Source organism: Sebastes umbrosus, chromosome 9, assembly GCF_015220745.1.
Source record: "Sebastes umbrosus isolate fSebUmb1 chromosome 9, fSebUmb1.pri, whole genome shotgun sequence".
In the NCBI taxonomy this organism is placed as follows: Eukaryota; Metazoa; Chordata; class Actinopteri; order Perciformes; family Sebastidae; genus Sebastes; species Sebastes umbrosus.
The window spans coordinates 5644034-5671560 of record NC_051277.1 but is presented as its reverse complement, the minus strand read 5'-3'; the positions used below and the strand labels follow the sequence as shown (position 1 = coordinate 5671560).

Genomic DNA, 27527 nt, shown 5'->3' with positions numbered 1-27527 from the left:
TTATTTAATGCAGCTGAGTGTCTACAGCACTCAATCCCACACTCATTCCCACACATTTATGTCAGCAGAAGATTTCTCCGACTTCATGTTGTCAACAGAAATGTTATTTCCTGGTCCATCTGAGGGTGGCATTTCTTTGCTCCATTTCATCACACACATCCAGACAACTTCCACTGACACTTTCTGCTTCACCAGCCCTGACCTTCTAAAATGAATCCAGATGTTTTAAGTGATGGACATGAGATGTGAAGACTGAGCAGAGCGGTTGTGTTTTGGAGACAGGGGTGATAGTATTGCATTAGATGGAAACGTACAATCATCCCCCCTGCAGGATCGCCACTGCCACAGAGTAGAAAAACAATAATGCAGACCATCCATTCAGCAGGTTTGGCATCACATACATGAGTTCAATGTGCTCTTCATGTTCATGCTGACATTCAGCGAGGCCAATCATCTGAGGAATGCAGACCATTCGAGGGTTAAGTGTAGCAAAGCGGTTTTCACACCCAAGTGGAGGATGTTAAGTAATTTCTGAACATCGTCTCAGGTAAGGACCCCCTATTGTTTACAACAGAGCCATGAGCCATTTCACTGTGCTTTTCATAGTGCCAGGAGCCATGCGAGTGATCGTTCTTGCCTATGAGCTCGCTTAACCTCTCCCTCCTGTGGAGTCGTTCTGGCACAAAACTGCTCTTAATGGATGTTAGAAGTTCTTCTGCGGCCTGCGCCTTTGTCTTCGTAGAGAAATTACAACTCTCATTAAATAGCTGTTTTCTCATTATCAGCTGAATATGATAACCTTGATAAAGTATACTAGAAATGCAACTCTTACATGGACTACCAGAGAGCTCCCTTCCTTAATTTTTTTGCTGTGATGGTTACTGAACAGAAAAAGAAAAAAAAACTACTCTCACCCTCCTTTTATGTCTGTGTCAGTCCTGCATACAGCAACAGATGGATGGTAAGCACGGAGTTGACTGCTGACAATTATTTCATCCAGCATCTGAGAAGCACAGCCGGCACATATTCCTGTTGAATTCCTGCCCAGGCTTCTAAGTGCAGAGCGTTTTTGATTGTCGTGTTATGATTGTCCCGCCCTTTAAGCAATCGAAAGCACACAGCAGGATCAGGATGTTTGTTTTGAATGAAGATTCTCGAGAGACAGATTAATCAACATTAAACACAATGAGGTGTGTAAGCAATTTTTTTTTTTTTACCTCCGATATTTGGTGGGCTGACGATGAGAATCTGGTGACGTGTTTTTCTGGAGATCAGTAGTTCCATTGGGCTGATTTGGTGATGGCCTAGCATGATATGCAGAACAATACTGTATATCTGTTTAATTTGTTAGAAAACAGTTAAAACATGTCTGATTTGTTTTGCCAGAAGCGCCACAATATAATATTATCACAATACTTAAGTCATGATATAATTGCAATTTTAAACATCACATATACTGAGTATTGAGAAAATATATTTCACGATTTATTACCTTTTTGTCTACTGCAAATTATGCAGTTTGTCTGTTTTGTCAAATAAGATAGAGTTTCCACTCTGTTCATCTCAGAGCTTTCATTCACATATCTTGAGGTCAGAGGTCAAGGGACCCCTTTTGTAAATGGCCATGCCCGTTTTTCCTCACTTAAATTTTGCATATCTTTGGAGCGTTATTTAGTGTTCTCTCCGACAAGCTAACATAATATGGTCCTTAGGTTGTCTAGTTTCATTTGATACAAGTATCTTCACTCTAACTTTAAGACGCTACAACCTCTGAAAGACAGAATAGCGGCCGAGGCATCTTATTGTTAAGAGGTTAATAGTTTATATAATAAATGTTCGATACTTATATTGCCATACAAAATATCGCAACACTATGCTGTATTGATTTTTTCAATCTAAAAGTCAGTTTAATAGGATATACTGTGATTGGTTGAATGGCGCTTTTCTGATTTGCTTTCACTCTGGCCTTCCTTCCGAAAGACCCGCATTTATAATTGTAAATTGTTGGTAAGTACTGTGCATAAATCAAAGTGTAACAATACACCAAATTAAATCCGGCATCATTAAAGAGCAAAAATGAGCAAAGTCATACTGAATGTGAAACCTGTTGTGGAGAGCTGCGGTCGTGCTGCGTGCAACAGGGTCTGTCATGACTCTAGGCTGACTTTGTAAGTGACAGGAATGGGGGTACCTGTAATGTATCCACTATCTTCAACTATGCACTTTGTTCTCCCGGGAAATGAAGTCAGTGTGGGCTTCCTCTGCTGCTTTTAAATCTGTGGAGTCCCATAAGGCAGGAGCCCATGAACGGCCACAGGGAATACTCTGTGAGCCTCCTGCTCTGATAAGAAGACAGCTACTTACAACCGAGGTAGAGGATGGACAGAGAAGATGAGGTTGGGAGACAGTGTGGAGGAGAGAAAGAGTCAGGCACCGCAATTTAGGGGATTGTTTGCGGACGGAACGGGACTAGGAATAAGTGTTGTTTTGAATAGCTGAGTAGCTTATTAAAATAAGGATAGCGGGTATCATAATAGCATAAACATGAACATAAATCTTTTTTTAATATGTTCCGGGAGCTCAATCACGCATACACAGGCAAACACTTTAAACCTGAGGGGATACGGAGACCGCTCATCCTCCATCTGATGAAATTGGTAGGCAGAAAAGGTGCTCTGTCCTTCAGTGGTGGCCTACTTTGAAAGTGAAATAGCAACTATTGGAAAAAATAGAATGCCAATACAGTACTTAATATGCGTGCATATCAGGCTAGTGCAACGCTGCGGAGGCACACCTGAGAGGAATATGAAACTCCGGGCCAGGTGCTCGCTTCCCCGAGAGAGTGGGGACCGGAGGGTTTGGAGAACAGAGGGAGTGTTTGAAGTCCTGGAGGACGCTGCTGATTGTGGGTGGTATGGGAAGTCATAAGCCTCAAAAACACATGCTGCCACCTGGTTGTCTGAAATAGGCTGCCATGCAATTATCTTAGTCCTGAAGTGCATGTGCAACTTGGAGGTATCGCAGATTCATTTTCTGAGTGTATGTGTCTTGTGAAAGAGGATGGACTTATACATTTCTTGGATTGAACACGTAGCAGAATTGGTACTTTTCGTTGCATCCATCTTAAAATGAAGCCTCTCATATATTCATATTTGTATTTTATGTCCGTTTCTTTTTTAAGTCACGTCTTTGTGAAAATACTTGCAATTTAGGAGGCACTTTATCCTGTATATGCTAGAGCTGATGCTGAAAGGCACAATTTCCACAAACAGCTCTGCAGCCAGCGATACATTTGTATTAAAATCCATGCATATACAATATTGCTAATCTGTTATATTTTTTAATATAGAAATAAAAAGGAAGACGTTCAGAGGTAGTGAAAAGTCAGAGACGAGGACAATCTTCAAAAAGTTGTATCATTATCTGCCCTCATAGATTCTGAACCCTTTTTAGTGTTTGAGATTTGATGTACTGTAATAGGTTGTCATAGTCGGAGGTAATAAATGGATTTAGACCTTCCTTCTTACATTTTTAATTCATTATTTTTCAATTTAATTTGGACACATTTTCCCTGGTGAGTGTCACGATTATTTTTGTCCCCCTTTTTTTGGTTGCCTTCTGCCTTTGACAAACACAGCGGAGGGGTGGTGCCCACTGTTTCTTTGTGCGTCTCGTAGGCGACCCGACCCCACCAGACTCAACTGCTGTCACAGATAACAGCTCCCGGGTTGAAAAAGATGAGGCAACGGGGAAGCTGTCTATCAGAATGAGGAAAATGCCTCCTGTATCCAGTACACATATCTAGTTTTGTGTGCACACGCACAGAGTTATGTGCATGAGAACACACCTAATCATTTACATATTCTGTAAACACACACACACACAGACAATTCTGCATTACACTTGTTACGAATGGCCGGCAGGAGACTACTGTATATCCCTTTCAAGATTATCCCTTCCCCTTTCCTCCACCTCCTCCAATGGAAGGCTTATCCTGTGCTGTAGGATCTGTGAACCTCCCCTCCTCTCCAGTCCCAGCACTGCTGCAAGGATCAGTGGGAATCAGGTGAAGATATGGTTGGAAGGAGCAAAGGGAGGAAGGAACAAGAATGTAATCGCGGTACACTTTCTTTTCACATGAACCTGGATCAGTGGCATTTTCAAGTTCTGAAAGTGTGTCTATCCTTTTGTCTGTTTGACTTCAGAAATGTCTCTATATTCTGTCATGTTTCCCAACATTAAAGGTCTTATTGATAACATTTTTATGCATACAAATAATTACAAAAACATAGTACATCGACAGAGCTTTTGAAAAGGTGCCGAATAAAAATTTGGCTTTTCCTAAAAAATATATTATGGTTGTGAATTAAACATTTTGAAAATTTTGGCAGGTTCAAAATTACTGTTTTGTTTTTATCTGTAGAAGATATCTGACGTTTTGTTCTCACTTCTAACAGGGCTTGTGAGCCAATAATATAACGACGTTGATATCACGTGGTATCTCTGTGTCATCAGCGATCGAGTTGCCAGTTAGTGTGGAAAAAAAAAACAGATAGATGGCTGGGAGTTTGCAATATCTAGTGGCTGAATGTTATCAATCTTATCAAAAGCACCTTCTAATAAATATTTCATGGCAGAAAGCACACAATACTTATTTCTTATATATCACCTTTTAAGTCTTACTACCACTCAAAGTGCTGTACACTACATACTAACACAGTCATACACTGATGGCAGAGACTCATCAGATCCTAATCTAATCATTCACACACACTCACACACCGATGGCACAGCCTTCGGGAGCAATTCTGGGTTCAGTATTTTGCCAAAAGGACACTTTGACATGCGGACTGAAGGAGCCGGGGATCGTGCCGCCGATCTTCCAATTAGTGGACGACCCGCTCTGAAACAGTGACAGTGTTGAAGATCGATCTCGGTCTCAAGACTGATCTCAAGACCACTTTTTGAAGGTCTCGTCTCGAAATCGACCACATTTTTACTCTTGTCTCAGACAAAGAGGACTTGAGATTTTATTTCTTTGTTATATTCTGTCAGATTTATTAACAGCATTACTGTAATTTCTTATAAAGAACAAAAAACAAAGGGCAATTCCCACACATAAAAATCACCTCTGTAATGCGTTTTGATTATTTTATCAAGACATTTGTCATAGTACACTTATACAAACACACATATACAGTGTATATGGCAATAAAAGAGGTGAATGGAGAGTTTTTATGGGAATCTCGATCTTTCAGATAAATTTGAGGAGTGCCAAATGTTTGCATATTCCACATTTTAAGTGTAAGTGTGTCATGCAGTGTGGGACTCGCCCTGGTCTGGTCTTTGTCTTGACTTGGTCTCAAACCCTCAAAGTATTGGTCTTGTCTCGATACACTCTTTTCTTGGTCATGACTCGGCCTCGGTTTAGGTGGTCTCGACTACAACAGTACCTCCTGAGCCACAGCCGCATGTGAACCATGCATACAACCCAGCATTATGAAATACTTGTTACAATATGTGTTGACTTACATGGACACATTTGCTCAGGTGGAGCCCCTCAGTTCAGAGGCTGGTGCTTAAGAGAATGGCAGCAATAACCATTCAGCACACCAAATTGCTTAAGTGATGTACTTACATGTCAGAGCACCAACCAACTCTTCTTTTAGAGCTGTAATGACAGTATTTTAGCTTTTGGGGTTTCACAAAAGTGGTGTCTTAAAAGCGTGTGAAATGTTGGTAGAAATATCATTTGTTTAGAGGTAGCAGACTGCAGCAGAGTACTGTATAGTGCAGGATGTAGAATCGCCTGGCAGCCTTCCCTTGTTAGACAGTGATGTGCTTGTGTGGCAAAGTTTGATAATGCGCTCTCATATGCTACCAACAAATCTTTTTTGCAGTGAATGCTGCATCTGCTATGCGCTGTACAGTATATCAGGCATTTAAAAGATGCACCATGGAATAAACAGATTGTGCGTATTAGAGTGTATCGTCGGCATGTATTTTCCCCACATTTTCTTGCTTTTTAACCCAATTCTGTCTCCTTGGCAGCTGGAAGAAAATGCCATTATGGATTTGTCTTTTCTCTTCCACGATATGTTTTGGCAGGATTCAGCCATTTTTTCTTTAACATGTGTGCACTTAACGCTTTATATGTCAGAGGCAAAATCGGAAGATCCATAAAATCCACCTGACAACTGACACTTGGCTGGAGATAACATCTGGTGCTCGCACAACCTGTGTTTATCTGTTGTTTATGGCTATTAGGGGGATGAAATGGCAAGCGGGAGGGGGGAAGCACTTTGAGAAGTCGGATTGACCTTCTTTTTTTTTTTTTTTTATATATATACTACTTTTTTTTATGTGCATGTGTGCATATTCTTATGTGGACTGTATACATGTACATTTTTAGTTTGTAGAGGTTGTTTCAATCCATCACAAGGGAGGCCAGAGAGTCTAAAGGCTCATGTCAAGATGAAGGCCTATGTGTGTGAGAGAGAGAGCGAGGGATTATAGTAGAGTAGGCAGACTGGGCCAAATAAACTAGAGACAGAGCACACATTCCAGAGATCATCTTATGCCATTGGACATGTATTTGCCCTCATGCTGTTTCCCTTCATCTAGCAGTACCTACTGAAAGGCTTCGAGGCCTGTGTTTGTCCTTTTGATCAGCACACCACAGCAACTTCTGTAAAGTATATGTTTCACCACATGCCTTTACTCAATTATTATGAAGCCTCAGTGGATGCTACTGTATACTGGTTTTCTGATATAGATATCACCGGACTCAAGTTTTACATTTCACTATCAATTAGATTATCATTTTTTGACATCTTGCTAATATGAAATGAACTATAAAGGAGATTATTGCGGAGACATTTAGTGTCAAAGCATACTCTAGATTTAATAGACATGTTCTTTCATTCAAGAGATCATAGAGAATGTGCATTGTAATTCTAATATCTCTATTGATCACATCTTCGCTAGGGGTGGGAGAAAAACATTGATACAGCATAGTATTGTGATATTTTGCGTGTCAATATTGTATCGATACACAGACGTCAAGTATTGATCTTCTATTTTTTAAACTACTAACCTCTTAACAATTCGCTATTCTGTCTTTCAGAGGTTGTAGCGGGCTCAGTCTTAAAGCTAAGTGAATGTACTGGTATCATATGAAACTAGAAAAACCTAAAGAATTGAATGGTACCAACCACATGTTATATTGGCTAGTCGAAAAGCTAAATAATGCTCCAAAGTTATGCAACATTTTGGCTAGGAAAAACTGGCATGGGGTCCCTGGACCTCTGATCTCAAGATATGTGAATGAAAAATCTGAGATGAACATAATGAAAATTGTGTCTTATTAGCTAAAAAGGTAATTAGTCGCAATATATTGCAATATATCTTATCACGGTAAATGTTTAAAATCACATTAAGATTGTATTGTGATTTAAGTATTATGTAAATATTGTATCGTGGGGCCTCTGGTGATTCTCCACCCCTAATCCTTGCTATAAAAGAGAACGGTTGTCATCCTTGGGTACTAAAACTATTGCTTTCCATCTTAACCCTTACAGCTTGCTAATATATACATCGCCTTCTGTCTTAATTGTTTGCAGTTAAATAGCAAATGGGAAAGGATTCCAGGCAACTTGCAAAAAACAACAAACAAACAAAACGAAAAGCCCTTTTGTTGTTTGTGTAATTGCGGTGGCCAGCTGTAATGCCATTATTTCAGTCGATAGTGTATTGTACGGTGAGGGTAGTAACAACTAAATGTCTAGGTCAGCAGTACGGTCTTTTATTGGACCCCTCCACTCGCTCACAGGCTTCACTTTACAAGGGAAACTTCACTAAGTGACTGACTCAGTGCCTCAGCTTCCCTTTTACAGGTTAATACAGAATCCCATCCAAGTCATCCAGACAGCAGGGTAGCACATCATAATCAGCCCACTAAGAGGTGGGTTGCACTTAAATGGTCTGTGCCCCCAAACACCATTGATACCCCTAATTCCACAGTAGCACAAGTCAAGAATCTAATTACAGTACTGCTGCTGGGGTCATCAGGCATGCCGTGTCAGAGACAAAAGCCTGCTTTACATGCAGGGCTCTGACTTCCTACCTTCTCCTGCAGCACAAAAGCAAGTCATCATTATCACTCATTAAGCCTGACTAACCTGTTTTTATGCTCGCTGACTAAACAAAGGATAATTGTAATTAAGATTTGGACTCTGTACTGTACAGCATAGAGTGTCACGAGCTGCACTCCGGCAAGCCGGATTGGAAATAATTACAGGTTAGCTGCTTTTCATGTCACAAAATCATAATGACACACGTTTCAACTGCACATGAGGGGTCAGTTTTTTACTATTTTTATACGTGCATATTATAGTCCATCTATGTCTTTTTTCTTATCACACGCTCATCGATCTCCATTTCTGTTTTGTAAAAGGTTTTCTGTAGCGTTGTATGTCTTTTATGTCTTTTATGTCTCTAATAGTGGCCGATGGAATTATAAGTGGTTACTACTGTATGTAGAACAGTTGGTTCCCAACTTATTTTCCTTGAAGCTCCCCCGTACTTGTATCTAAGAGAAGCTGAGCCCCCCGACGTCATCACCCTAAAAAACAAATTTACAAATCCTCAAAGGTGATTTAAATGTCTTTTTTTATTAAATTAACTTTCTTTAATGAATAGAACTCGTCAGTTTCATCAACATGAATAAAGTGATGATGTCTTGACAGATTCGCCAAGTGAATGCAGATACATAATATGATCTCTTGTTTTGTATTGACTTAATTTATATACTATAATAGTTTTAGTGCTGAAATAGATTTTTTTTGTTATTGTGGTTAAATAAATGTAATTTGTGGTGTTGTTAGATTGCTGCTAGCCCGCCCTGTTAACACAGTTGTGTGCCTCCCTTTGTGTGGGAAGAGCGGGAGAGCCAATAGGTTTTTGACCGCAGTGAAAATTATGTTTTTGAAAGGCTAAACACCAACAAATACGAATTGAAGCAGAATATTTAGATTTTGCTAAGTTGTAAAAAATATATATACATTTATAAATGGTTTCTGATATACCGACTTTTGTATAAATTATCCAGTAAGTGTGTTATTATGATTTCAGTTAAACATGAGCAAATCTAATTTTGACAACCTCAGAGCAGACAAATCCTGGTGCCCCCCCCTGTGATCTTTGTTACCCCCCCTAAAGTAGGCCCGGACCCAAGGTTGGGAAGCACTGTCCTAGAAGGCCACAGTGCTTGCGAGTGAGTAGGGTTCTTCTTCTTTCTCAATTTCTTGTTTTTCACATTGACTCAATATAATTGTTGTTGGACTATTATTACTCTATATACAGTAGATTCAATATATAGTCTGGACTTACTGCAGTGCAAGTGCTTGCTGTGACACAATACGTTAACATGCTAATAGTGGCTGGCTGTAGCTGGAGGGCATCACGCCATGATGGTTGCAATGCAGCGTTTGCAATGAAGAGGCTACAGGGTATCACCAGAATGGTGAAAACAGCTATTATGTGTATATATGAAGAGAGCAACATCAACTCAAAGAGGAAGAGAGAGAGATACTCCTTGTAAACATCGAGGCAGGTGAGCGGCTCGACTACTGTGGTTTTGGGATTTAAATGCAGTTCACGACTGAGTGCCTCTCTTTACGCTCATATTCTCCTTGCCTCGCTTTTAACTCCATCCCCAGGTGCCGCACGATGCATCTTTAATCAGGGCATGTCTGCCTTGACACCGTCATGTCACCAGAACATGCCTCTCTGCAGCTGTGTGGAGAATAGTCATCAGGAGGGTGACACGATGGAAGCTGTTACAGACTCAATCGCATTGCAGGAGCAATCCCCGCTTTTTATATTATGCGTGTGTTTGTGCGTATCTGCGCGTGTACGGGGGGGCAATGCATGCGTTTTAGTGGCAGACACAGCACCAGCTGTCTTTGATTTGTTTGGGGACTTCCAACTTTACTGTATATAACTGTCCCCGTGTTGATTGCCAAGGATAAACCTATTGCTTCTAACAAGCGTGGAGTCAAGCTGCCAGAATGAGAAAAAGTCATTTCCCCTCCTCTTGTCCTCATCTCTCAGCAAACCTTGACATTTTCCAGCACTGAAATGTGAAGTATTTCTTAAGTCCTTTCACGCCTCAGTTGACAAATTGGATCAACCTATCGGTTAACCTTCACAAGAAGAAGAGATAATACTTGAGCACATTTCTTAAAAATAAAGCATAAGCATGGTCGTCTTTTCCTTGTTTGACAACCTTTCATACGTCACTCTTCTTAGCTGCTTGCTTAGACACACCTGCAAGTTGGATTCTTCCAAAAAGCAATGATGGCTACACTGAAAAAAATAATGCATAACCTAATTTTATTATGATGAATACCATATAGTTATTATTTCCTCTCTCTACTAGCGGGTGAAGCCGACAACAGCTGAATGTTGTATGGGCCCATTAGTCAGTGTTTGTCATACAGTCAGACTTTACAGGAATTAGGTTTTGATCCAAGAATTAGAAAGCATATATTCAGAGTGTCAAGGCCTAAACAAGCCTACTGGTGAATACAGTAAAGATTAAAGTGAACAAACAATAAGGATCCTAAATGTCCTGAGACAGAATACAAATCAAAACTATTTTTTTTCCCTTACTTGTATAGCATCCTATTTTCATCCTGAAATAATGAAAAAGCAATCAAAAAAAGAAAAGAACTGGGCTGCTCATGAAAGGGAGGGAAAGGGTAAAGGAATAACTGTGCTTTAGAAAAAGATAGAGAGAGGGCAGATTATGTTCTGTCAGCTGACAAATGTACAAAATGCAACCCTGTCGAATACACTCCAAAGTAGGACAGTCACTGCACAGACAAAACCCAAGCAGTTTTTCTTTAGCAGACATTATGAATGGCATCCGGAGCATGCTTTGTCCTATTTTAACCCACGTGTTCAAGGAAAAATACTTTTACTTTTCTACAATTAGTCATTTTCATGAGGCTTTTTTGCTTTCTTACCAAGAGGTTGGATGAGATGAACTGTATAAATGTAATCTCTTCAGTGGAGAGATTTGTCCATGACCTTTTTTTTAACTTATCTTAACACAACGTCTGTTAGAATGGAGCTGATAGACTCAATTAAAAGACACAAAAGAGACAAAACATATCTCATTTTGTATATATTCATATACAAAATATAGTAGGTGCAAGGTGTGAATAGAGTGGTGCAGGGATGACACATTTTTGTAGGCCAACCCGGAAGTTAGCATCGCCCTGGTTTCCCTCGACAAAAAGCCAATGTGATTTTTCCATTGGGTTTTGGATTATTGCAGAAAATAAGCTCTGTGGCAAACAAACGTTTATGATACTTACACGTTTTGTTCCATAAGATAATCTTCACAAATGAACACCTCTTTTACGATTATCTTAGTGTGAATTACGTAACGTAGGCTATAAACGAACTACACCATGGATACACAACGAGGCTATATGTAAAGGCAGACAAGTCAGCATGAGGACATTTAGTAGTTTCATTTGTTTCAAGCATTTGTTGGCAGCCGCCTTTTTAAGACAAATAAAAGCTTCAAAATTCACCAGTGGGATATTTACTGCTGTGTTTTATGTCGTAGAACAAAACCTTAAAATCTCTTAAGCTTGTGTTAACCACAGACCTTATTTCAGAAAACTCATTGACTTCAAGACGAGGGAGCCAGAAAGTGCTAAAATGCTAACTCATTTCTAGGTTTTAGGACTCATTCCTGCAGCGCTCTATATGACAGTTTATAAGTGGTTCAAAGGCCTTTTTGACAGAGCCTGGCTACCGTCTCCTGCTGCTCCCAATCATACAGTGCAAAATACGCTAAACATGTCCTGGACCAGCCCTGTCTGCTATAAATCACGTCCCCAAACAATGAAACTGCATTGTCCATTACGTTTTGAAGGAACAGTAATTTTGATGCGATTACGTATCACAAATACGTTTGTCATGATAGTCCGTGTTGGGGGGGGGAGGTCGGGGTGGTGGATGGGTCAAAAAAACAGCGTTCTCACCCCGGAGATCGCTGTTACTGTCCCGTGTGAAACTAAAAGTCCGTAGACTTACACACTTAAGCTACTAAAGCTGATATTCTCATGTAACTCCCGCTAAGACTGACCACAAACATATTTCCTAATATTGCCTTTAAAGATGACCAGCAGTACAGGTGCACACTTTAAAATCTCTTTGTGTTACTCTGTAGTCCCTTTTCTGTTCTTGGTCCTATGTAGCATGGTGCTGGGAGAGGTAATAGAGACCGTGGGGCATCAGTAATCCTGTCTCAAATCTCTGTTCTTCATCCCCTCATAGCGACACGAGCGCCAGCCTCGGCATTGTCTACTGAATGCTTTAGGTTGGACGGCGTGGTGGGGTCTTAACAGACGCCAGGGGCGGCCGTTTGGACCATCAGCTAGTGCCTTCCCACCAGCGCTCAAGCGCATTGGGTCACAACGAGCTGCCTCGGCACCACCAGAGAATGGTTTCCTAGAACTGATTGGCTGTCAGGCTCAATCCATTCGCTGCCCCCAGGAGCATGTCTCCATGACCAATTTAAGAGGCAGAGTCAGAGCCTTCCCACACTCCCTGCCTCAGAGAGAGAGAGAGAACAACAGGCATGTGTAGATGTGGGCAGATTAAATATATACTTGTTAAAAGGCTGTATCAAGCCCCAGGTCATTGGCAATGCTCAGAGCTATTGATTTGAGGGATTTTTTTATTTGCTCAGCATTGTTGTGTTTCCTCTTTTAAGTTCATTTTCACAGTCTGTTTTGAACACATTTGTTCTGTGTTGGTGTGAAAGCTAATTCGTAACTACTGTGGCGTAATTGCTTCTCCCTTCATAAATATAAATCCTTACGGTAGGGCTGGGTATATAAATAATATCCCGATATTTTTAGGCTATATCGCGATATACGATATATAACGGACCTATAACTGATACATTATTGAGAATAGTGTTTCTATTTTAACCGACGCAGCTTTTCTAGCCTTTAGGGTTCTAGTTTGGCGGCCCAGGAAACTCAGACCAATTGCATGCATGGTAAATCTTCTCACGTGATGCTACTCAGCCAATCAAATCTGTGCATTCCAATAAGCATTGCGACTATCATAAGTGAGTGAGATACACACACACGGAACACTTAAAAAGCAGAAACAGAGCTTTTTATCCAGGATGGACAGACTCTTACATGTTCATTCTTCCCACAGGCAGTTCAAGACCCGTATGTCTCATATATTCAGGGACCGTGGCGATTATTAAAAGCAGTAAAGTCTCATTTGAAGCGGAGACTGGCATCTTCCATCACCTTTTCCGACCTCAACACTTATAAACTCGCTTTGGCCCTTCACTTCTTCCGCTCTCTCAAGGCTCTTTCCCTGTTCCCTCCAGATATGGGCCCAACGGCGTCACGTGACGGACACGGAAGTTGTCATTCCACCGTTTGGCCACTAGGAAAATACGCTTTAAACCTGGTGCTTTTCCTGGGGGCTTGGTGGGAAACCCGCGGGGGAGGTGAAACGCCAAAGCGAGATGCCAGCGGGTTAACAATATTACAATTCATATTTATATTCAATGTTGCTGACATATTCATTTACTAAATCACATGTAGAACAAGCTGCAATACATTGAGTATTGCAGCTTGTTCTTACTTATTAGATAATCTATCACCTTTGCTAATTTCTGTGGATACTTCCAGTTTGCATTAGGCATTAAGTGAATCACACCGCTACATTTCTCAGTATTTATATTTATTTTTAATCTTAAAATGACCCAAGAAGACATTCCTAATAACCAGAAACTAAAAGTGAAGCAAGTCGTTTATAATCATGATACTACTGCTCTGATCCTCCACATTTGATGGAAACTGACCATTTCAATAGGAAACATTAGCCGTTTGCAGGAGGCCTACTCCTCTCCTCTTGGAATAGAAACAGGGAAGGGGGGTCACTAAGGGAGATCTGTGTTGTCTCAATTAGAAGAGGAGGCGTTTTTCTCACTGGGCCCTGCTCCAAGCCCAGCTGTGTACCTTCCACCGTGGGCTGAGCCTCTCCCTGCATACTGAAAACATTACTGGCCACAGGTCAGAGTGTCACTCTGTGGGGCTTCTCCTGCTCCTCACACACACACACCTTTTATTTAGAGATCTCGGGTAACCAGAACCAGATGGTTTTTGATGGGAGGACAGATAACTCCAGAAAACTAGTTAGCTTTTAAAACTCACACGGTTGAACGGGTGCACACATATTTTTTTGGAAGTGCGTTTTGTCGCGCACGAGTGTGCGTGCACTCACACTTAACAGACTATCCACAGTTTCCATCATCATTATCATTATCAGCCACTTCCCCCACTCCCTGTTATCATTAGGCATGATGATGATTGCATGGTTGAGAGCTCCACCCCCCCCCCCAAACCCCCCAAAAAACTGCAGCTCCGCTGTAATGGTTCACCTTGAGCAGAGGAGTGTTTCTGAAAAAAAACAAAAAGAAAACTGCCTCAACATTCTTGCTATGTCAAGGTGAAAACCTGACGAAGGAAAAAACAACAACAACAATATAAAAAAACGATTTCACAAATAACTGGTAGTTGTGCTTTTGTTGCTAAGAGAGAGATTCGTTTCAGGAAATCATTTTTTCATTATAACAAAATATGTACATCCACTCAAATACCAAGTGTTATCATCAGGCACTTATCTTGTTGTCACAGCCCACGTTGTGTCTCAGTCATACTGAATTTGTAGATCCTTTTTTTTAATTCTTTTTTAGAATACACAATCAATGCAGGTATATGCCGAGCTTGAAAATAAAAGAAATCATTTCAAGTTTCTGAGTCAAAGCGAGAGAGGGATTGCCTTTTTGCGAGTGGGAGCATGCTTCTGAGACCCAAGATAGTGGGAAGAGTGGATAGAGAGGTGTGTATCCACACAGCAAATTGGCTTTGGGGTTGAGAAAGAGACCTCTGTTTAGCCTTCGTCAGTGGGAGAAATTGGTCACAGCTGGATTTCGCTGGTCAATTGGTACGTTCAGATCTTGTGCGTGCTCTCTATTTTTGAAGGTCTCACTCATTATTCCAGCCATAACTGGGCCAGGCACTTTCTCTTGCCAGCAGACATTCAGGAACGCCTTTGTCCACTATTTTCCGCTCCCTAATACCTTGATACTTTTCATTTATTCACTCACGGTACCCCCCATCGCATCTGTTTTTGTTTTTGTTTTGTTATGTGTTAAATGGCAGAGATATGGAACTTCAAAGGGGATTCAGAGTATATTCACCGGTCAATTGGTGCGTGTGTATATATATTTAACACTTCTGTGGAATTGGTGTTTCTGTGGATCAGACATGGCTGAGGGCAATGACTCTTCCGCCGAATCCATCTCCTTTAGACGGGCTGGCAGCTCTCCAGCAGCTCAATCCTCAGTGTGAGTCCCTGAGATGGAGGACAGGGCACATGTTTGCAGGCAGATTGCACATTTGAGGGAATAAATTGCCTCGTAGAGGAGCAGACTCCACATTGTCTGTTCCACTCTGTGTCCCTTTGCCTTTAAATATGTTTGTTGAAGACCTGTCATCTGCAGTTTCTTTTATTTCTCTTCAAGGCCCGCTCATTTTATGGTGTCTGGTGACAAGGCTCAGCCGCACGGTCTGTGTCCGGAAGTGAACATGTGGTAGTGTTTAGCTTCGTAATGCCGTGGGTTTTATGGACGTCTTGAGGGAGATATCGCATGGAAGGCAACCAGGATAGTGATTCTGGGCCAGCAAACAGACTGGATGTCCAAGTGTTGGAGAACTCTTGTTATCACAGAGCTTCCCCTGGGTATACCTCAGTCCAAGGCCCACAGAGAAGGCTTAAAATGGATGCCAAGCCATCTTTAATAAGCCAAATCTGTTTTTGCTCAAACATTCATGTATTTTTTCAATGAATCCTCCTATCAATTTGGTGACTCCTTTTGGCACGGGGCGAGCTTTAACTCCCCCTCAGTTAATGGAATGTGTTACAGTTTCGCTCACCAGAGACTTGTCTTCATGTGCTTATGTTGGCTCCGGCGAAGCTTTCATGTCTTTTGTTATAACGTGATTTTTGAAACACTTTCTCCTTGACATTCTTCTCAAGGCTCTTCACCCATGTGAGTTTAATATATTACAACAAATCAATGTAGAATACTAACTATTCATAATTCATCAGTACATTTATCTTCTCAAACTTGCATGGCTGGTATGAAGTCAAAAGCGTTTGACCCCACTATTTCCCTTAGAGGACCATCTGGCCCGAGAATCAGCTATGCCGAAGTGGAGCTCAGTATAATACAGTCAGTGCAAATCTTTGAAAGCTTTCTTAACGTTTCAATAGATTTGCCAGTCTTTCATCAACTGTGTATGTTCAGATAAAAACACATTCCTATCCCGGCCTTCCACCTTGTTACCCCCAATATCACTTAATAACTGGTTGTGCTGCTTGTATTAGCTTTTACCTAAGATTTTCGCTATGTATTGATCTGACAACCTAACACAGAGGGAAATTAATTTTAATGCAACTAATTTCTTCAACGCATTAATGCAACTTGCAATTTTTAGGTTGTAGAGGGCTTAGTTTTAAATCTTGTGAAGATACTGACATCATTAGAAAACCTAATGAATCCAACGGTTCCAACGAAGCAAGCTTGTCGCGAGGGAGGCAAAATAACGCTCCAAACTTATGTTAAATTTTGGCGAGGAAAAACTGGCATGGCCATTTTAAAAGAGGTCCCTTGAGCTCTGACCTCAAGATATCGACACACGGACAGCTGTTGTTGCCTGTTGGGCTGCAGTTTCCCATGTTATGATTTTAGCATATTGTTTTATGCTAAATGCAGTACCTGTGAGGGTTTCTGGACAATATTTGTCATTGTTTTGTGTTGTTAATTGATTTCCAATAATACAAATATACATACATTTGCATAAAGCAAGCACATTTGCCCACTCCCATGTTGATAAGAGTATTAAATACTTGACAAATCTCCATTTAAGGTACATTTTGGACATTTTTTATAACTATAGACAATCATGAAATTAATCCCGATTAAATATTTTATAATTTTAATATCGATTAACAGTCCTAATTAATATATATTTATGATTATGTGACTTGTATGTCACCATTGTACAAATTAGCTGCCAAAAGACCGCCCCACATTGTGCCCGTCACAACCCTCTCTTTACTGAGTGATTGTTTGGCAGATCCCATTAACAAATATAAATCTGTGCACGAGGGATGGCTTTGTTGTCAGAGTATTACATTTTAGCCACTGGGCAACTCGTAAAACACGTTTAAATGTTGGCAAGGACTTGGTACAGCTGCTCTGGCCCGACACTATTGGACAGGTTAAGCTTTCTTGGCAGAAAAAAAAAAACTTTTAGTTGGTTGTACATTCTCAAAGTCGCATTTTAACTTTTCTCAAAATGTAACTCGACCTAATTATGATGCCAAGGGGAGGGTGTGTGCGTTTTAGTAACTTTTATGTTTTGGAGAAATTTATCAAACTTTCTTTATTATTGTGGCCAGCCATCTGGTTGAAATACGCCACCTATAGTCATCCTCTCCACACACCTGGGACTTCGACTAGTGTGGCAGCTCGAATGTGTGCGAGCCCTCCAGGGCCCATCAGTCCACATGCAGTGCTCAGAGGAAACATGTGACATGTGGCATAATTGAGTCAGCCAGCAAATACTGGAGCAGAAATCAGCCAACTGATGCCACTACTCATTGCCCAGCGGGGGAGCTCTGAGCTGTATAGGATGGCATCAGAAAGGACTGTGCCTGTTTCACATTATTAAAGGCTCTGTTTTCCTGTTTAATTTGAGATAGCATGGGGCCCTGGGGGTAAGGGCGAAGACAGCTGAGAGCACCCTGCTGAGTGTAAGGTACCTAGGTGAGAGATTCAAGTGGCAGCAGGGAAAAGAGAATGGTTTAAGAGAACAATTTAGTACCATGAGCAGCCAAATCCCCCTTCTAAGTTTAATTTGCCCTCCGTCTGTGGGCCATTCTCTGAGGGAGATCATTGTTTCCTCATGTTTTATTTTTGCTGGCTCTCCAGTTTCTTTGTCCGAGGCTCTTGCCACATAAGAAATCCAGCCTGATTCCTTGGGCCTCAGTGGTTACGGACTCTGTGCATGCGAGTCTGGAAATTGTGGCTTTAACGTTGTTGTCATTTGGATTTATTTATGATGTGATGAATATTTATTATGTGTCTGTCTTATGTGGTGGGTTTGAATGAATTCTGAAACGACAGTGGAGCGTGAAAATACATAAATCTGCCAGTCTTGTACAATCAACAAAGCCTAACGCTGGACATTCATCGGGTTTATATATATTTCTTATTTGAAATCAGATGAACACATTGACATTACAACAGTCAGAAAGTGCCACTTTAAAGGGATAGTTTAGGTGTTTTGAAGTGGGTTTGTATGAGGTACTTCTCCATAGTCAGTGTATTACCTACAGTAGATGATGGTCGGCACGCCCCTAGTTTGGAGAAACATACAAGAGTTACTGCATGGAACCAAAACAATGTACTGCTGTAGACGGGGCCGACAGTAAAATCTATTTTAGCTACCTAAAAGAAAGGCTCACCTAAAAAAAATCAATATCAGTTTAAGTGAATGCTATATTTAGAATATTTTTAGATGGGGAACTGAACTGAAAATGAAATTTATCTTTACTATTTTTGTCAACTGAGTCTGCTGGCTTTGAGGAGAGCATAGATAAGTTTCACTTTCAGTTCAGTTCCCCGTCGGAAAGAGCTGTCTGACGGCAAGATAAGGCGTTGAAAATATACTAAATATAGCGTACACTTAAACTGATATTGATATTTTTAGGTGGGCCTTTTTTTAGGAGGGTAAACTATGGTTTTCTGCCCACTCCATCCACAGCAGTACATTGCTTTGCTCCGGTATCTGCACTTCTGTCTGTTTCTCCAAACTGGGGGCGTGCCGACCGTCATCTACTGTACGTAATACACCCAAACTATCCCTTTAATTGAAACTTGATTAGGTCTTTGTCAGGTCAAAACACGTGTTGCACTTCTCCACCTATATTAGATCAGTAGTCACACAATTAGTCCCCCTCTTAATGTATTGGTCTAACAATGTATTTGTTTGAGGAGTCTTTAATGCTGGTAAGAAGTAATAAAGTCCTAATTTTGACAAAAAAATTAAGCAAAACACTGTCCCATGAAAGCGGTGTGTGAGATTTTCCCCTCATCATGTGAACATTACAGGCACTAATCAAATGTGTCCTGTTTTTGGCGAGCAACTTCTGCCTAAATGTATCTATAAAGTCCCCCTTCCCCCCACGTTGATCCTGTTAACAAAAAGAAAAGTTCAAGCCATCGGCTGATGTGCATCTCTGAGCTCCACTGAGTATGAAGGTGATTCGGCACGTTGTGCATCACGGTCCGAGTAGACTTGACGTTAGAGTGCAGAGTCTTGTCAGTCTCTGAGGAACATCCTCAGATGTTGACAGAAAATCAAACCACAGCATTGGTACATACTTGCACCCTTTTTAGCCCTACTTAATACGGTAAACAACCGGCATCCCTGATGCCATGTGTTGACAGAAAGCGCTGGAGTTAGGAAGGTGCCTTCAGCATTGCTTCTTCTGGCTGCCCAGGAGATGTTGCCTCTTTGATTGTTTCTTTAAATATGCAAGCCGGCGCTCGGGGAGCAGATTGTTTGTTCTGGATTTCCTGGGAGACTCCCACCTTGGGCTTGGTTGTGATGATTAGCAACAAAGTGTGCTGTCTCTCCCAGAAGCCAGCGGGAGGAGAGGGGAGGGTCTAAGGCATCTTCTTTCTCATACTGCTTCTCTTCCTCTATCTCACTCACCCTTCCTCAGTGCTGTAATTCCAGTTTGAAATGTTGACCTTTTGTCCTATACATGGGGACCCTTTTTTTTCTTAGAGCTTGATGTTATTGGAGTGTAATTGAAGAGTAATACACGCTGACATGTGGTGTTTCCCCAGAGTGTGGCCTCAATAATGTCTCCATTATGACAACAAAGGTCTCTTCATTCTTGGACCAATTTGTCTATTGTGTTCAGTCATGTAACAGAGACGTAATGCCATTTTCTGGGATTGTGGGGGGTAACGCAATTATCTCCTTGGCTCTAGCGAGTTGACAGACAGGGCCTGAGGGAAGGAGCTGTGCTTATCAACCATCTACCCACTGTCACAATGACAGAAATGTTGGCACACGCGAACAAATGAAGAGGGGGAAGTCATCCGCGGGACTGTACTCTGATGTTACAGCTGATGATATTGCATATTATGTAGTTCCATCGTAATGTGGAGAGGGGCTGCCATCAATCACATCTGTCTTTCAACAAACCAATGGTATACCACATGTGCAGTGGCCTGAATAGTGCAAGTATGGACACAAAGAATATAATGCATTCTAATGTTGCCATTTAGCTTGTTTTATTTATCTATATACAGTAAAACCTTGTTTAAGACACGGCTGTAATCTTTACACTGTGATACATTATATTCAGTGTATGATCTGAATGTAGGATGCATCACAAAGTTGATGCGTTAAAGGGGCTCTATGTAATAATCAGACATTTCTTGTTAACAGTGACACCTGTGGCCGATAAGTCAACAACAGTCACCGTCCTGTTGCACACGCTTGTGCTCGCACTACATAGACGCGAGCAAGCATTGGTCAAAACAGCTAAAACCACAATATCACTATATATTTGACATGCTTGGCAGTAATGTTAGCTTACCTGTCCAGTAGGAATTTTACCAGCTCGGGGTCCGTTTTGGTACCTAAAACCAAACAAAGGTCCCTCCATGAATCGAAGGCCCGGCCGGTGTTGATCCTAGTTTTCCCCTGACGTCGGTCATATTCCTGTTTTGCAAGACAGGCTTCACTAGATATAACTTTAAGTTTTTTTTAGCTTCCGTGGGGTTTGTGTTGGAATCTGAGTTGAGGTGGGGGCTAGTCGTTTGTTGGCGTTAGCGGTTAGTTGCACACTGTTAGCCCTGTAGCAGAGCTGAAGAGAGTAAAGGCACTCGCGAGCATGCATGACATCACATCCTTTGGATTTTCCCAGAAAAGCCGGCTCACATTCTACACATTAAAAGCAGTCTACAGACTGATAGAGGAAACCCAGAAAGTCGTGGAAGGTCTAATTTTTTTAAGTTAGGTTACAACCTGTAAAAACAAAACGTTTCTATGTGTAAAAACTTTCATGCAGTCCCTTTAAATTGCCTATCAAATATGTCAGCAGTAGTAGCTCAAAGAGTTGCTATAGTTTGTTTTTGCCTTTTATTAAGAGAAGAGTGTTGTGGAACCAAAATGCTGAAGTTTTCTGGTATGGAAACTATGGTTTTTAATTGGTTTATGCCATCTGTTGCCGTCTTACCCATCTTTGCCTGTCAGCTTACACTCTAATACATGTTTTTTTTCATTCTAATGTATGTAAATTATTTATTTCACTTTGTTGTGGGAAATGTTGAATTATATTTTTGAACATCATTTAATTATTGCTTTTCTACAGTGCTGAAAGCAGTCAGTGTAACATTTTGATTAAAGCGTTCTGTACAGTCTTGTTACATTGCATATAATTTTCCAAAATGTTGACGCACTGTAGTAATGAAATTATTTTTGTTTCTTTTTCTCCTGCAGTGAAAAAAGACATGAAAGATGAGCCTGATGACAGAATGCAACAATTCAAGAAAAAGGCGAAAGAGCTTCGCATCCTGGACTCCAAAACAGCACAGAATCTTTGTAAGTATATACAGTTATGCTTTTTTTTTTTTTAGAGTATTGTACAGCCAATAACCACAGGTTAAACACCATTAGTTCATGAAGTACTATATTCTTTTTAACCATGACCTTTTATGAGGGAAATGTCAGAGTTATTTTCCATGACACCCCAGGCCTTTTCATACCCCCATGAACAGCCCAACAAAGCTGTTTGTGAGAAGGAAACAGTAGAAAGCCCTCAACAGTGATAGTGTTTTCCTGAGCCCTTTGGGGAAATGTTTTCCTTGGCAGTTGTTTAGCGGTCACAACAAGTGCATATAGATTGTGTCCCAGCTCTCTGTCTGTAATCGTGTGTAAAGCAAATTCCTATTAGACCTGAGCACTAAAGCTACATGTAGGTGTTTTGAATCCCCAGGAGCCCAAGTGGACGAAATGTTAGGTTGATACTGGTGCACGGCTTTTACCTCGCCCTCCAAGCGTTCCTTCATTTCGGTGCGGTGTATGGAAAGGTTTTTTCAGTCGGGGATCATTTCAGGTTTCGATGCAAATGATCTACAAAAGCGTTCAGCCTTAGAATTTCACTAACAGCTCAACCCATGCACCGTCTCTCTTCCATGTGAACCTCCTTGATCCCAAATCCATGAAATGTGTGTATGAATTCATTACACAAAAACATTGAATGACTGGCCGCCTTGTTTTGATTGGTGGGTAGAGCGTTTCTTATTGTTTCCATAACTCTGTGGGATTTCATCTGCGGCCTTGATATCCCTTACCTTGGAGATACAGTGTAGATGATAACACCTTATGAAATATGCATTTAAAATGCTAAGATTACAGGTCACCCTTCTTGCAACCCTTTACTCCACTGCCTTTGTTTATCCATGTTTTTCTTACTTTTCTTCTTTAAAGGACGAGGAGAGGGGTATGAATGGCGTACTGTGGATGGGGGCTGGAAACAAACTAGAATGTCAAAATAAGCTGAGGGATGAAAGTACATCACAGAAACATATGTGCCTTTCAACCAGATCCCTTCCTGTGTGCTGGTAATATCTTGCAGTGGCTTCATATTCTTGCGTTTTCCATGAAGAGAGGCCGCATGACTGAGTTTACCAGGCAAAGTATTGGGGTCTGATGTCAGGAAGGGACATGTGGCATGAACATAAGGATGACACATACAAGTGTCTGCGTGTGTGCATGTCATTGCACTTGTGTGCGGGCTGTGACAATGCTGATAGGTGTCACTGCCATCTTTGATTACAGCCCCAGCAGATGGGCTTTGAATTTGGCAAGAAGCAAAAATAAGTGTAGAAAATCTCACCTCCAGAACGGCAATGGGTGGAAGGCATGTGGTCCTACACGGCTACACGGATCCCCCGGGTCGCAGACACGTACCGAAGCATCATAGATCATATTCACTGCCTGCTGCAGAGCCCTCTAAGCTCCCTGCTCAATGTTGATGCGTGTTGGTATTGAAGGTTCAGTGACTGGGATGGGTAGCGGGACAAAATGAATGATTGTGATGCCAGTGACACTTTATGTATTCTGGTGTAATGATTATGCATACTACCGTCATCTGTCTCTCTGTCTGTCTATCTAAAAAACCTACTAGCAGCTTTTACAATGAGCTGCAAGAGAGCATTTGACTTGTGGCTAAGCCCTGAATGAAGAGAATTGTAGTTGTTGAAATGAGATTCGAGCATAGACTAGTTTTTGCAGTGATCAAAAGAAATCCATTTTGACTGTTATATTTTGGGGATGGTTGCATTACCCTAGTCACTAGGCAGTTGTGAGTGAAAAGAACCTGAAGAGCAAGTAGACTGAGAAAAATGAAAACCTTAAACTAATAAAAGACTTTAAATTTGAGAGACAGGACACGATTCAGGTTAAATCACTTGATTCAGATTTGACTTGATAGAGGAGCATAGCAACAAATGCCCAGTTTTTAATGACAACCACTTTTTCAATTGTACAATTAAATCAGAGTGGCGTTTTGTATTGAATGCAGACCTCAAATCAAGAACAATCATACTTGAGAAAAATGCATTTAAATCAGCAATCAGTAAATCATTTGTAACCTTGAGAGGTTTTGGTGCTACAACCGGAGCAGAAGCCAGATTGGGACAGTTTTACATGGTGCAGGGTATAAGCATTTCTTTATCCGCAGTCTTTAATAAAAAAGAAAAGCATCCTTCATAAGAAGTATACCCTGTGAAAGCAAACTTCACCAGAAGTTGTTAAATGTTTAAACCGGGAAGAGTATGAGCCGGTATAAAAGTGTATAAGTTTATAGGAAATGTAAAAATGAATTTTTTTTTATGCTGGTGTGTATTCACTTTGTTGAAATGTGTTATATTAATTAATATCAAAGTTATATAGGCATTTAAAAATAGATCTGCGTACAGTATATGTGTGCACTAAGGCTCGGCATATATTACATACTTCTGATCAAATGTGAAAGTAAGATCCTTTGTAAAAGTTCACACTGTTATCTAACTAATAATGAGCACAGTGACTTCCCACCGCTGCCTACTCCAACTAATGTGAACTCTTATTAGTTTTGTTATGTTAAACAATTTCCATAACAAAGGTAGTAGGTATCCCACTAATCCTCAACCTGACAAACATCTCTGAGCTGCTACTGTTGAGAACCACTGCGTCACACAGCTTGTGTGCAGAGCAGCAGCTGTTTAAAAAAGCGGAAAGCCTTTCTCAGCACAGTCACTACTGCTGTGCACTGCCCGGCCGTTTGTGCACCTCCAGCAACTAAAGCTACAAATAATACTCAGTGTACCTGAACAACATCTAAGAACTGATCTGGATGTGCAGGTGCCGTTTTTTTTTGCACCAAAACTGCATTAACACACCTCCACCTGCACCACTTTGCTCGTCTTGGCACAGTTCGGTCAGTATGCAGCCAGGAGCAAAACCAGGTGCAGGGTGACCACACCCGTCACTGACGGAGCATACAGCAAGTAAACATTCAACTGCTACTGTAGATGGCAGCACAAGTTGGATTTTCAGCCTGTCACTCTTTACCTGCCTCTTCTCCCCCATCTGTATCTCCTTCAGTTTGTAATTTACAATACATCCCAGGATTACTTTTGACAACATTCCCTCAAGAGAAGCTTGTATCCAGCTGTTGGTTTCATATGCGCAGGCTATACGACATATTGAAGAGACGCTAATAAATGTATAGCGTTTAGACGACAAACAAGGATGACATGATCCATTTGGTATGAATGCACTCCAATCAGGAAAATGTCTCGCTAATGAGGAAAGTAGATAAACAACAGAAAAAGAAAAAAGATGAGTCTAGATGGAGCAACTTTCTCTACTACAGTTCTGAGTCACCAGAAACCTGACACACAGTGAAGCCAGACAGGTTAATGTTAAATAAATGAATTATATATTACATCAAAAGCAATAGTCGTCATATGCCCTGACTATGTACTAAGTAAATGCAGTAAATAGCCTGTGTAATACACAGTAATAGACTGTGACAAAAAGAAAAAAAGCTGCACTACCTCTCCGTTTGTTGCGCGTCAAATACAGACATCAGGTCCCACTGCAGCAGCAGTATAGCAGCTGTTGAGTGAGTCTCCTCCAACTCATTACCAAACCTCCACCTGTGACTTCCACCTGGATACACCATCAGCTCCAATTTCCACTGTAGGCACCCCACCTGGAGAGTGAAACGCCCACTAGCCTGTCCCCCGAGGCAAATTCAGTTTACGTCTTTGTATCCACCCAAACAAATCCATGCAGCCCTCCCTGATGACACCATTACTGCTATCACAAGTACAACTAACTTATTAACGATCATTAGCTATTATTATTGTTATTACGGTTCACTTTTTATGACTTTGTGTGCTGTATGACTTTGGCCCCTTTCTCTGTTACTGTAATCTTGATGTTTTCCTCCCCGGTTTTTGTCAGGGTGACACAAACTATCCTGTTGAGGGTCAGAAAGTGTATTAGTTTTTCCAAGTGACAAGTTAGGTCTGTGGTCATTTTGTCTGAGGAGCGATGAGTGCTGAAATGTCTCTTTGAACCCCGCGGTCTAATAAAAAAAAAAAGGAGAGGAAATGACTCTCTTCTCTCTCCATCACAACAGCAATTTTCTTGGGCTCGTTCCGCCTGCCTTATGAAGAGATCCGGGACATTGTGCTGGAGGTAGACGAGGAAAGACTGAGCGAATCACTCATCCAGGTAAGACTGATGTTCAGTGTGGTGTGTTAGTTCTTTCACACACACACTTATTTTTGCCCTCTGAAAACGTGTGTGTGTGTGTGTGTGTGTGGCAGAGAGAGCGAGAGACACTTTCTATACACGTCCACGTGAAACGATAATTTTTGAATTTCAGTGTCTGGCGGATAGCTTGGTGACCCCATTTTACACCTGCTATGGTCTGTTTTTGGCACAAGTCTGTCTCCTCATTCTCATGTGGACCATAGAGACCCCCCCCCCATTCATCCTCTTATAATGAATGGTGAAGGACAAGGCTTGGCAAAGTCCCCTCAACTCCACCCTCCTTTCCTCTTTCCTTTGTCTTTAACCATAATTGATGAGCTTCCTAAAGGCTACTTGTTTTTGCTCCCCTTTTATTTCTGTTTTTCTTCTCTAAGAAAGCATTAATTGAAAGCAGGGCGGGCGTGTCTGAGGTGAAGATGCATGACTACACAGCGTGAGCCTCAATTGCACTAATATTTCTTGCACTGTCCTTGTGTTACATACTAAAGCAGTGCTGCTGTCTTTTGTTTGTTTTATTTTAGAAGTAGGAGGTGTAGATTTCAGGAGTGAGACGCAAATGGAAGATTTGGCTTCGGTATAATAATAGCAGTGACACACTGTTTTGTGTGCATGAAGTGTGTGCAACAGTGGTATTTACTTATTTTTTTTCCAACCTACAATGGGCATCATTCAAGCACAGCTTTCAAGCTTAAAGGGTGTGTTTCTCTGTGTTCCATTTTTTTCCCACTCAGCCGTTGCTAAAAGCAGTGATTTAGATGTAGAGTAAGCTAATCGAAGCTAAATATTAAGGTTGCTATATTTGGAAATAACTTAAAGGGTTTGTTTGGATTTTTGTGAAGTGGGATTGTATGTATGTATGTGGCGGCTTTGAAAAGATATAACGGCTTCAGTTCCCCCTCAGAAAGGGCTGTCTGGTGGCGAGGTAAAGCGGTTGTAGAAGAGAGCCTAAAAAAAAATCGAGATCAGTTTAAGTGTACGCTATATTTATAATATTTTCACCGCTTTACCTCGCCATCGGACAGCCCTTTCCGACGAGGAACTGAAGCCGTTATATCGCAGTCTTCAAAGCTACCAGACCGGTCTCCATTCACAAAAACAGTAATTTTACCTCGCAGAACACGGTATTTGCTGGTCTACCGATGCGTCAATCGGTTTGTTTGTGTCATTGTGTGACTTTCGGATCTGAACTAACGTGGCGTCCACAGCAGTACATTGCTTAGCTTCCAATGCCGGAACTCCCCTCTGCTTCTTTAAACTGGGAGCATGCCGACCGCCATCTAAGTTACTGTATATAACGTTAATACATTGACTAGAAGGATGTAAATATACTATAAATGTAGCAGCGTCATCATGCAGAAAGCTACGTCAGGTCACGTGGGATAAAGTTTTTAAAAGGGCTCTGGAAAATAGCATTTTGAGGCTAAAACATACATACTTTGACCAAAATTTTAATGTTTAGATTTAACTACTTTAGGAACACCACTAGGA

The 27527-nt window shown here is 41.1% G+C and overlaps 1 protein-coding gene across 9 annotated transcripts in view; it reads left to right on the top strand.

Annotated features, from left to right (window-relative positions):
• The window catches only part of diaph2 (diaphanous-related formin 2), a 447791-nt gene that overhangs the window by 214746 nt on the left and 205518 nt on the right, over window positions 1-27527 (top strand). For all 9 annotated transcript variants that reach the window (XM_037780358.1, XM_037780361.1, XM_037780360.1 and 6 more), the window contains 2 exons: window positions 21708-21809; window positions 25903-25997. In XM_037780358.1, coding sequence (XP_037636286.1) covers window positions 21708-21809; window positions 25903-25997 — 197 coding nt within the window. The remainder of the gene's footprint in view (window positions 1-21707; window positions 21810-25902; window positions 25998-27527) is intronic.